This window comes from Orycteropus afer, unplaced genomic scaffold (genome assembly GCF_000298275.1).
Source record: "Orycteropus afer afer isolate SDZICR_OR568_19922 unplaced genomic scaffold, OryAfe1.0 scaffold00277, whole genome shotgun sequence".
Taxonomy (NCBI): domain Eukaryota; kingdom Metazoa; phylum Chordata; class Mammalia; order Tubulidentata; family Orycteropodidae; genus Orycteropus; species Orycteropus afer.
In genome coordinates, this window is record NW_006921864.1 from 2,407,903 (window position 1) to 2,421,042 (window position 13,140).

The following is a 13,140-nucleotide window of genomic DNA, read 5'->3' on the forward strand; positions in this document are numbered from 1 at the left end:
CATACCTATTTTTCTAAAGTCAGTGAAGAGAGACCTGATAGAACCAGATACAATGGCAAGCCAGACCAAACCAAACTCACTGCCATCAAGTCGATTCTGACTCATAGTGACCCCCGTTGGGTTTCCAAAGCTGTAAGTCTTTTTGGAAGAAGAAGGCCTCATCTTTCTTCCATGGAGCTGCTGGTGGGTTTGAACCACCAACCTTTTGGTTAGTAATCAAATTACTTAAGCACTATACCACCAGAGCTCCTTAGATACAATGGCAGCAGAATGAAATTACATCTTAGAGTGGAGAGAGAAGTGATATATTATGGGCACAAGGATTCATTGACTTGCACCTTTTTCTAAATAAATCATCACCGATATGATCAAAGGAATAGGTAGACCTTTGGCATCCATTTCCAAAGTTTTGTTGTGATTTTCTTCTGAATAAAATAATGATGCTGTCCACATGGTCTCCTTTGGCGACTTCCCACACAGAAGGAATGTCACTTCCTCTTCAGATGCAGAGTTTGGGTGGATCTTGACTTTTCATAAGAGGACATACAACTTACCTCAATAAAACTGACTTATAAATTGTGGGGATGTGCTTCAGTTAACATGGTCAAAATGTAAACTTCATAAATACTATCCTTATCAAAACAGCAGCTTTAAGAATCAGTACTTATGGAGAATTCCTGAAAGTTAATTCTTTCCTTTGGATATGCAAATTTTACTTAACTTTAAATGTATCAAGAGAGATCACCAGATAATTGATACTTTAAAATGTGCTTTGGTCCTTCATTATGTTGCTGCCCATATGTTCACCTTAATTTTAGTGGACTTTAATTTGATGTCATGCATTGGCCTTTATTGAGCAATGTTCTCAGACTAGTTATTACACTTACTAAATAGGGAACTTTCTACATGATGTCTTCCTACATATGAAAGCATCATGTATGATTCTAGATTACCATCTCACTGATAGCTACATGTTTACTTTGATAAATGCATTCTCTACCTAATAAATGCAGATATATTTTTTTAAAATTACACTGGAACCGTGATAACAGAATTACCTTTGAATTGACAGAATCATGCAGACATTTGTTACACAGCAGTGGAAACAGAGCAAAGAAAAATCCAATTGCCTGCACAATAAGAAGCTGTCTGAGAAGAAAGTAAAGTCTCCCCTGCATTTATTTTCTACCTTGCGCAGGTAGGAAACAGACGACCTAATCGTTGTCTTAGAGTTTGGAGGATTCTTTGTATATTCTTGGCATCTGTTCATTTTTCTTTATGGCTTCAAAGAAAGATTTAATTTACACATATTCTGTTGCTATAGATAACTAGTTCTATGCATAAAAATTTAAACATTCTTATATATGTTTAGAATTTTCATTTCTTCAACATAGGCTAAATTTACTAAAATTATACTCTCTTTGTTTTCTAATAACATGGAGCTTTTCCAATCAAAAATAGTTCCATTTACAGATTTGGGAAATGTGTTGTTAGTTGCTGTCAAATTGATTCTGTAGAGGGAGGGGAAAACCCTTACAACAGTTTTTTGTTCTGTATTTCATGAAAAATGTAATTTACCTTTCATTTCAGTTTTAGCTGCTTAGACTACATTAAAATGAGTTGGCAACATTTATAGCAGTATCTCCAGACTTAGCCCGATCCAGTGTTTTGTGAAGAGCTAAGTTTGGGCCCTACAAGATTTCTCAATGGCCAGTTATACTCATGATTTGCCATGTATTAATTGTTCATTTTTGAAGGTCGCCAAGTTATCCTCCCCCTGGTTGTGGTAAAAGCAAATCCAAACTGAAATCTGAGCAAGACGGAATCTCCAAAACGCACAAGCTGTTGCGGAGGACTTGTTCCAGCACAGTCAAGACCGATGACGTGTGTGCCACAAAGTCGCACAGGACCTTGGGGCGCTCCCTGTCCAGCGATCCCAGGGCCGAGCAGGCAATGACAACAATTAAATCCCACAAACTCTTGACCCGCCCCTGCCCTGCAGCTGTTAAGCAAGAGGACTGCCTCACTCTAAAGTCGCATAAACTATTGACTAGATCTTGTTCTGGTGATCCGCGATGTGAGCACAACACCAACTTGAAGCCCCACAAACTGTTAAGCAGGTCTTACTCCAGTAATCTCAGAATGGAAGAATTATATGGACTGAAGAATCACAAGTTACTCAGCAAGTCTTACTCCAGTGCCCCCAAGTCCTCCAAAACCGAGCTTTTCAAGGAAACTAGCGCAGAGGGCAGGAGGCTCTCACTTACCTCAGGGCTTATCGGTATCTTAACACCATCTTCATCTTCATCTTCCCAGCCTGCTGTGCGTAAATATTTTCATCTTGTGTTCTTAATTGAAAGTTAGCTAAGGTTGCAGTAGACTTCTCTGTAAGCTGTGGTAGAGAAAGGAAAGGTTTTTTTTTTTTTTTTCTTTTTGAATATTGTTTTGCATGCCAGGCATTTGCACCTGGTACTGAAATGTTATTTTTGTTTCTGAAGAGATAAGGATAGCTGAGGAACCCTAGTGGCACAGTGGTTAAAGCACCTGACAGCTAACCCAAAAGGCAGTGCTTCAAACCCACCATCTGCTCTGCAGAAGAAAGATGTGGCAATCTCCTTCCATAAAGATTACAGCCTTGGGAACCCAGAGGGGGAAATTCTACTCTGTCCTATATGGTCACTAGGAGTAGAGATCAACTAACAGCAAATATATTCATTTTTTTTTTTTTCCAATTACTGATTTGAGGTCTTGCATAAAATCCTATAATGGTAATCAATGAATGCTACAAAGGAAGGAAGTCAATTGGGTTTACAAAGCCTTTTTTTTTAAATAAGCATAGAATTTTAATATTTTCCACATAGGCTTATCTAATGCCTGGTTTTCTCACATGAATAGTAGAAGACAACGTTTGGCTTACAATGAAATTAAGAGTAATGTCTTTCTGTTATATATAAGAAGAGGACTTTGCCCATGAATTAAGTAATAGCTCACTTAAACCTATTCTTAGTATCTATTTTATACTTAATGCCACTTTATAAAGAAGCAGATATTATGCATATCATTTACATATTCAAAATAGCTAAGATAATAATTTTGGGAGCTCTGGTAGCGTAGTGGCTAAGGCACTTGACTGCTAACCAGAAGGCCGGCGGTTCAAACCCACCAGCCACTCCCCGGAAGGAAGATGGGGCAATCTACTTCCATAGTGATACTGCCATGGAAACCCAAGGAGGGGTCGCTATGGGTCAGGTCTGACTCAACGGCACATAACAACAACAACAACAAAAATAATTTTGTTTGCTTTTACTAAATTTGTATGCTGAGGGTATTTAGCACTAATCATTAATTTGTATACACCCAAGCAATAAATATGGGGAAAAAAAGAGAAGATAACTGTTTTCAGAGATTTGTTACTCTTGTATAGATTTCTTTCTAAAATTAAGTTGTAAATTATACTATAAAATTTTATTAGATTTAAGAAAATCTATTTTAGTATGTTGATGAAAGGAGCTCTGGTGATTCAGTTCCTAAGACATTTGACTGTTAACCAGAAGGTTGGCAGTTCAAACCCACCAGCTGCTCCACAGAAGGAAGATGAGGCTGTCTACATCCGTAAAGATTTACCACCTTGGAAATTCAGTGGGAATCGCTATGAGTCAGAATCGACTGATGGCAGTGGGCTTGGTTTTTTCTGGTTTGGTAATTTTAACTGGACTTCCATCCATGAAGTAAAGCTTTTCAAATCTAACCTTTATGGATGGAGAAAACAATTTAGAAGAATTATGTAATGGAAAATGTTCTATATTCTGCAAGAGAAAGAGTCATGATTACCTTTTATGGTTAGGAACAATACGGAGTTTTGTGATGTACTATTTTTAGTAGTAACCTCATAATTCCTTGAAGGAAGAATTGTATCTGATTGTGAAATAATGTTGAAATATTATAAATGAAGAACCTGTTGCATTTGACAATAAGAAATAGAGAAAACATGTTTGTTGTTATGATGTAAACATGCCAATCATTTTTACCAGAAGATCAGACACTAAGAATTCAATTCTTTTAGTTTAGACAAAGATTCCAATACAAAGGGGATTATAATAGTGGGAATAAAGAAATCTTAAAATCTTGATGATAATCAGTGACTTAGTTCATATTACATCTGATCTTAGAACAATCACATCTGTATTCATTGTTTCAAAAAGTGAAAGGTCATAATTCATATTTTTTTCCTCAATTAAAAAAAAGGTATTTTGTTCTTACCCTTTACTTTTTATAGCCAAATGGTGCAAAATGCATTCCAGTACGAGACCACGGCTTCCTAGTGCAGGTATGAGCAAAGACTTCATCTATTATAAAGCATTTTAGTCCTTAGTGTGTTTTCTCGTTTGTAAATTCCACCTAACTATTTTTCTTTATCATTGCCTTCAGACAATTGAGTTTGCAGAACAGCGGATCCCTGTACTGAATGAGTACTGTGTGGTCTGTGATGAGCCACATGTGTTTCAAAATGGACCCATGCTTAGGGTAAGTCCACACTGTAGAATGTCGGAGTTGACTTAAAATGTAAATGCAAAGAGTTAAGAAATAAAAATAAGTAAGTACAGTTTAAAATAGTTGTTCCTATTGAGCAAATTAGTAATATCTCTGAAGGGATCTGTGAATAAGGAACAAGTAGTTTGGTAATAAGAAAATGTGTACTTCCTGTACTTTCTAGATAGATAGATGACAAACAGATAATAGATGATAGATATGATAGATTCAGACAGATAGATAGTTGTGTACATGTAACCTTGTTCATGCTTCTTCAAAACCTCAGAATTTAAGATGATTAATACAGAGGAAGTAGGCCATCATCAAGGAGCTCTGGTTGGGCAGTGGTTAAGCAGTTGGCTGCTAACCAAAAGGTCAGTGGTTTGAATCCACCAACCGCACTGTGGATGAAAGATTTGACAGTCTGCTTCCATAAAGACAATCACCTTGGAAACCCTATGAGACAGTTCTACTCTGCACTGTAGTGTTGCTGTGAGTTGGAGGAGACTTGAGGGCAACTGTTTTTTCTGTTGTTGTTTGTTTCAAAAGGCCATATGCCAATCAGGAGAGTTACAGAGCAGCATCTAAAGAATCAGAACAAAAATTCCTCAAAATGCCAGCTCACTGACACATTCAGGCCATTATCCAAGGAGGGTAGAAATAAGAACCAATATGTATACATGCTTTTGGGGAGAATTCCCCAATTTCAACACTTTTTAACTTTTTTTTTTTTTGCAATATTTCATTGATTTAAACTTCATGTAACATGAAATTTACCATTTTAAAGTGCACAGTTCGATGGTTTTTAATATATTCACAGTATAAGCACACAACTGTTTAATTCCACTTTTCCATCACCCCAGTAAGAAAGCTGTACCCATCAGTAGTCACTCCCAGTTTTCCTCTCCTTCACTCTTTGACAAACAATGACATATTTCTGTCTCTATGGATTTACTTGTTCTGCACGTTTCATTCAAAGGTAGTCATATGGTATGTGATCTTTTATGTTTGGCATTTTCACTTAGCATAATGTTTTCCAGGTTCATTCATGTTATATCATGTATAACCCACCCCAAAACCCACTGCCACTGAGTCGATTCCAACTCATGGTGACCCTTCATTGGGTTTCCAAGGTGGTAAATCTTTGCAGAAGTAGATTACCCAGTCTTCCTTCTATGGAATGGCTGGTGGGTTTGATTGCCAGCCTTCTTTGTTGTTGTTGTTGTTGTTATGTGCTGTCGAGTCAGACCCGACTCATAGAGACCTCTCCTTGGGTTTCCGAGGCAGTATTACTATGGAATTAGATTGCCCCATCTTCCTTCCGAGGAGTGGTAGCAGTCAAATGCCTTAGGCACTGTGCCAACAGAGCTCCTTTCTGTCACGTATGAGTACTTCATTTTTTATTGCTGTATAATATTCCATTGTGTGGCTTTATGACATTTTATTCATTGTATTGTAGACATTTGGGTTATTTCCACTTTCTAGATATTGTGAATAGTGTTGCTATAACATGCTGTTAGTTGCTGTGAGTCAGCTGTTCCGTGTGTGCTTTATGTACAACAGAATAAAATGTTGCCTGGTCTTGCGCCATCTTCCCGATCATCAGGATGCCCAGGTCTGTTGTTGAGGTCACTGTGCATTGAGTGCCTCAAACCTAGGGACTTGTCTTCTTCCTCTGTCTCAGATGGAATTCCCCATTGGGTTTTTATTTATCCGTAGGGTTTTTATTGGCTCATTTTGAAAAGGAAATCACAAGACCTTTCTATATTAGTCTAGAAGCTCTGCTGAAGCCCGACCACCATGTGTTCAAGTTCCTTAATAATTGTAGGCCAATTCAAATTATCCACTTCATAGTGGGTAAAATGGGATAGTATGTGCTTTTCACAGAATTGGTATGTTTTTCTCAGTTGTCAAATTTATGTTTTTAGAGTTGTTTCTATTATTTGTTTATTACACTTTTGATGTTTGCATTATCTATGGTAATATCCTTTTTTCTTTCTTATGAAAACTAGTAGACAGCAGAATTCTCTTTTTTTACCTGTCAGATTTGTTGACCTTATTAGTTTTTTTTTAAAAAGAGGCTCTTTGTTTCATTGATTTCTCTCTATTTTTTTGTATATTAATTGATTTTTTCTCTACTTCTTATTAAAAGAGCGGTGTTGAAGTCTCCACCTACTGTTGAATCATCTATTTCTCTATTCAGTTCTGTCACTATTTGCTTTGTATGTTGTATTTTGAGTATCTGTTGTTAGGTGCATATATGTTTATAATTGTTATATCTTCTTGATATTTTCATTCTTTTATTATTATGTAATGTTCTTCTTTGTCACTAATAAAAATTTTTGTCTTAAAGTCTATTTTGTCTGATTTTAGTACAGGTACTCCAGCTTTCTATTGGTACTTGGAATATCTATCCAGGCTTCCACTTTCAAGCTGTTTCTTTCTTTGAATCTAAAATGAGTTCTTTGTAGATAAAAATATAGTTGGATCAAATAATGTTACCCATTTTACCAAGGTCTACAATAAACTGGAGAATTTATCTATTTATAGTTACTATAATTGCGAATAAAGAAGGACCTATTTCTGATATTTTGCTATTCATTTTCTTATCTCTTTTTTGCTCCTCAGTTTCTTCATTACTGCCTTCTTTTGTGTTGAGTATTATCTAGTGTGTCCTTTTAGGTCCCTCGTTATTTCTTTTACTAAATACTTGTAAGTTATTTCCTTAGTGGTTGTCCTGGAGATTGTAATTAACTTCTTAGTTTATGACAGTTCAGAAAAATGCCAATTTAACGCAGTAGCATAGAAAAACTTTGTTTCTGTACAGCTCTGTTCTTTTTCTTCCTGTCCTACAATTTATACTATTTTTGTGGAAAATTACATAAGAATATATTGTGTGCCCAGAAACATAGATTAGATTTATAATTACTGCGTTATAATCTTGTCTTTTAAATCAGATAGGAAAAAAAGATTCAAAAATGAAATATATTTGTAATGTCTTTCATGGGAGCTCTGGTAACACAATGCTTTAAGGCATCTGACTGCTAACCAGAAGGTTGGTGGTTCAAACCCACTAGCCTATTTGCGGAAGCAAGACTGGGCAATCTACTTCAGTAAAGATTTACCACCTTAGAAACCCAGTGGGGTCACTTTGAGTCAGAATTGACTTCATAGCAATTGTTTTATTTTTATGTAATTACCTTTACCACTCTTTTTTATATCTTGGTATAGATTTGAGTTCTACACCAGGAAGAATACTGTTTATTGTTCTTCCATTTCAGCCTAAAGGACTTCTCCCTTCGTCTTTTCTTGTAGAATGAACAGTTCTATCAGATTATTTCTGGAAATATCTTAATTTGTTCTTCTTTTTTTGGGGAAGAATAATTTTATTGGATATTGAATTCTTGGTTGTTTCTTTTTCCCCCTTTAAGCCATTTGACTACTATCCCACTGTCCTACCATCTTCTGGCCTCCATGCTTCTGAAGAGAAATCATCTGATAACCTTATTGAAAGTCTCGTGAACATGATATTGGAGTTCTGGTGGCACAGTGGTTCAAAGCATTCAGCTGCTAACCAAAAAGTTAGCAGTTTCAACCCACCAGGCACTCCGTGGGAAAAATAGGAGGCGGTCTGCTTCTGCAAAAATGTTTACAGCCTCGGAAACTCTACGGGACAGTTCTGCTCTGCCCTAAAGGGTTGCTGTGAGTCAGAATCAACTGGGTGGTGGTGGGTTTTTTGTGCATGATTGTTTGCTTCTCTCTTACTGCTTTTAAGGTTCATTCTTCACCTCTGGCTTTGAGCAGTTTGGTTATGAAATGTCAAGAAATCTCTTGAGTTTATCCTACTTGGACTTCATTATGCTTCTTGTATGAGTAGATTAAAATTTTTCATCAAATTTGTAATGTTCTTGCCATTATTCTTTCCAATATTCTTTCTGCCTTTTTGTCTCTCTCCTCTCCTCCGGAACTTTCCTTACGTGTATATTGGAATACTCAATAATATGCCACATGTCTCTTAAGATTAATTCATTTTTTCGTCATTTTATTTTCTTTCTGGTCCTCAGACTGGATAATCTCTAGTGACCCATCTACAAATTCACTAATTTTTATTTCCGCCTGTTTGAATCTTCTGTTGAAGGCCCTCTAGTGAATTCTCATTATTTAAAAAATTTTAGTTGTTGTACTGCTCAACTCCAGAATTTGTTTGGTCTCTTTCTATAATTTTTATTGGCATTTTTTATTGAGAGAGACATTGTTTTCATAGTTTCCTTTAGTTATTTAAACATGATTTCCTTTAGCTCTTTGGATGTATTTAAATAGTTGCTTTTAAAGTTTTTGTCTAGTAAGGCTAATGTCTGGGCTTTTACTCAGGAATAGTTTCTGTTGATTGCTTTTCTCCCCTGTGCATCAGACATTCTTAATTCTTTTAAATATCTCATACTTTTTGTTGTTGTTGTTGAAACTGGAATTAGAATGTGACTATTCTGAGAATTAGATGCTCTTCTCTTCCCAGGATTTGTTACTGATGCTGCCTGTCATCATCATTTGTGTAGTGACATTTCTGAGCTAATTCTGTAAAGTCTGTGTTCATAGTTGAGTGTGGACACTGATCTTTCTGTTTAGCTGGTAGTCAACAATTATTGGACAGACATTCTTCAAATAAACAAACAAAAACCCTGAAAACCTCCAGGTATTTGCAGAGGGACTGTGTGTGCGCAGACGCACGTGTGTGTGTGTGTGTGTGTGTGTGTGTGTGTGTGTGTGTGTTGGGGTATACCTTCAAGCCCAGCCAAGCAGTTTACAATTATGCCTTTGCCTTTACTTCCTGCTTGAACAGAACGCAAGGTCAGTTAGGGGTCTTCCCAGAGCATGTTCACAGCCCTAGGCATGCACATGGCCTTCTAGATTCCCAGGAATACCTTGGAGTATTTCCTAGCTTTTATAGATACTTCATTCCTCAGCATTTCCTCACAGGCTTTTTGGTTAGTACGTTCTTTGCCTCAACTCTTACCCTTTGCCGCAGGCCACAGTAACTAAAACATTTGCTTGTAAATTGTTTAATGCCCCCAGGTGTTGGCTTTAGCACTGAATCTGAGACAGTTGTGAGCTAGTCTTCCAGGAAGCTACCAGACAAAAGAAATAACTACAGTTTTTTTGTGAGTAAGGTCCATGATTCTTTCCCTGATATTGGGAAAGCAGGCTATTATGCTGTTACTTTCAAGGCTACCACTGAGCTTGGGGTGGGAGTTGAGATTAGGGTAATTTAAAGTGTCAACAATCTCACAGTTCTTACTGAGATCCATCTGTTTTTCCTGAAGCTCTGTGGGTTGCTGCAGGCTTTTAGTTATTTTCCAGAATTTAAAAAAACAAGTTGATTCTCACATTTTTTTTTTCCAGTTTTATCATTATTTTCATGGAGGGGCAGAATTCCAGGTTCCTAACTCAGCAGTATTTGCTGATATCACTCACAAGTTCAAAGATTTAAAACAAACGTCGCATTTTCCTGTACTTTCATGGTAATTAAAAAATCCAGTTTTTGAATCTGAGAAAAAATAAAATGTAGATTAATAAGAAGATAGTAATAGAATTAGTATCTATTATGGCTAACAGGTTAAGGAGATTTTTGAATGCTATGTACCAGACCCTGTACAAGATATTTTGCATACTGCTTACTTACTTGATTTTCCAAAACCCTTGTGTTTTAGATACTTTCACTCTTTGGTACAATGAAGGACTTTAAGATTCACAGTTTAAGCAATTTCTTCAACACTAGTCAGTTAGCATGAGTAGAAGATGGGCTTTGGACTGCATTCTGTCTGACTTTACAACTCTGTATCATAAATGTGTATTTAAGCTTGAGTCATGGATTAAATTATGTCCCCCAAAAATATTTGTTGTAAATCCTTACCGCATTTGCCTGTGGTTATAATCCCATTTAGGAATGGGTTGTTCAGTTATGTTAATGGGACGGGATTAGTATAGGGTTTATCTTGAGTCATTGTCTTTTTGAGTTAAAAAGAACTCAAACAAGTGAGCAGAAGAAAGATGGAGTAAGAGAGATGCCAAGACATAGAACATATCTCCAAGGAACCAGGAAGCAGAAGCTGAAGATAAGGCCTTCATCTCTAGCCAGCACGAAATGCCTTCCCCAGAGCGGGCATCCTGAATCTGGGCCAATAGTAGCCTTCTAATGTTTAAGAAAATAAATTGCTATCTGTTAAGCATCTACTTGTAATACCTTTTAAATATTTCTGTTATAGCATATAGCAATATTAGATAACTAAGACAGAATTTGATACTAGAAGAGAGGGGTACTGCTATAACAGATACTTAAAATGTAAAACCAGTATTGGAATTGGGTAATAGGTAGAGACTGGAGAGTTTTAAGGTACCTAATACTAACCAGGAGGCTGGCAATTCAAAACCACCAGCCACTCCTTGGAAGGAAGACTGGGCAATCTACTTTCATAGAGATACTGCCTCGGAAACCCAAGGAGGGGTTGCTATGAGTCGAATCGACTTGATGGCAGTGAGTTTGTTTTTTTTTTTTTTTTTGGTTTAATAGGAAAAGCCTAGGTTGTCTTGAAGAGACTGTTGATAGGATTATGGACATCAGAGGCAGCTCTGGTGAGGGCTCAGAGGGACATAAGGAGAGTTGTAGAGAAATTCTTGATCGTCTCATAGAGTACATGTGGCTATAGCAACAAAATGTTGCTAGAAATGTGGATAATGAATGTGTTTCTGGTCAGGCTTTAAAAGAACATGATGAACATGTCATTAGAAAGTGGAGGAAGGGATATGCTTTTGTTCAGTAATAAAGAACTTGTCTGGATTATGTTCAAATGTAGATAGAAGTTCTAAGTGATGAATGAACTTGGATATCTGGTTGATGATATTTCTAAGCAAGATCTTGAAGGAGCTGTGGTTTTTCCTTGCTGCGTACAGTAAAATGCAAGAGGAAAGAGATGGATTTAAAAATGAACTATGCAAAATGAAAACAAAACTTAAAGATTTATAAAATTCTGTTGTACAAACTAAGGACACATGTCCTAGAATATTCACTAAGGATATGGCTACGCAATCTTTTGTTAAAGAGATTAAGCCTGTCACTGATGGATCTAACCAACTACTACAGCAGAAATCATATCAGCTCAGACCAAATGTGACAGAGAAAGAATGAAACGAAGAACACTGTCTGCCTCTTAGAATTCTACAGGCAGGAAACAAGCCAAAGGAGCTACATCTGTTGTCTCCCAAGAAAAGAAAAAGACCATCCCTGGACCAGTTTGAAGATAAGTAGAACTATTGGAAGGACAAAGGAAAGCAGGGCTTTCTTGCTATCTGTGGGTGGGCCCATGGTCTCCTGGATAGAAGAGAGTGGGGTCACAGCATCCTAGGTTTCAGAGTCAAATATTCTAGAGTGTGGGCTGCTGTTAAGGTATGCCTGGGGATGAGGATGCCGCCCAAAGTTGAGTGGCAGGACTGCCCTGCTCAAGGGGCAGAATAACTGGCCATGCTGAAGCCAAGAAGGTCTGGTCACCACTCAGATAGACTAGTATAGAATTATCCAAAGCCGAGGGAGCAGATTTGCCATCAAAGTGGGCCTGGAAGGCAGAGATGAAACACGAGGCCAAGAGTATGGCCAACACCCAGAGTGTGGAGGATAGGGTCATAGATCAGATGGTCTCAGAGAACAGAGGCTTTCTTTCAAGCCTTGAGGAAAAGAAAAAAAAAAAAAAAAAACTGCCATTGAGTCAGTTATGACTCATAGCAACCACCAAGGGTGTAAATCTTTATGAAAGGAGACTGTCCCATCTGGACTCAGAAGATGAGATTTTGGACTTGGACTTGATTTAAGACTTTTGGGATGATGTGATGCAATGGATGAATTTTACATGTGGCAAGAACATGAATTTTGGAGGGATGAATGGTGACGTATTATGGATTGAATTTTGTCCCTCAGTAATATGTGTTGGTGGTGTAGTGCCTAAGGCATTTGACTGCTAACCAGAAGGCTGGTGGTTCAAACCTACCACCCACTCCTCAGAAGGAAGGTTGGCAATCTACTTCCATAATGATACTGCCTCAGAAACCCAAGGAGGGGTTGCTATGAGTCGGATCCAATTTGATGGCAGTGAGTTTGGGGTGTTTTTTTTTTTTTTGTTTATGCCTATAGTTAAGGGAGCTCTGGTAGCCTAAGGTACTTGACTGCTAACCAGAAGGCTGGCAGTTCAAACCCACCAGCCACTCCTCAGAAGGAAGATGGGCAATCTACTTCCTTAGTGATACTGCCTTGGAAACCCGAGGAGGGATCACTATGAGTCGGTCCGACTCGAAGGCACATAACAACAATAACAGCTTATAGTTATAATCCCGTTTGGGTATGTCTTTGTTCTGTCAATGAGACAGGATTAAACTCAAGGCTCCTCCAAAACCAACACAGAGAGAAAGGTTCCCCCTAGGGCTGACTACCAGAATTTGGACTTCTGTCTCCTAAACTGTGAGAAAATAAATTTGTTTGTTAAAGCCACCTGGTTGTGGTATTGCTGTTACAGCAGCACTAGATAACCAAGACACCTTGGTAAGTGTAAGACACTGTGTTAGATCCTA

The 13,140-nt window shown here is 37.6% G+C and overlaps 1 protein-coding gene across 1 annotated transcript in view; it reads left to right on the forward strand.

Annotated features, from left to right (window-relative positions):
* PARP8 (poly(ADP-ribose) polymerase family member 8) overlaps nt 1–13,140 on the forward strand; it is a 322,141-nt gene that overhangs the window by 246,335 nt on the left and 62,666 nt on the right. The window contains 4 exon segments of the mRNA XM_007950553.2: nt 1,073–1,198; nt 1,758–2,322; nt 4,277–4,327; nt 4,429–4,524. Of these exon segments, the coding sequence (XP_007948744.2) occupies nt 1,073–1,198; nt 1,758–2,322; nt 4,277–4,327; nt 4,429–4,524 (838 nt within the window).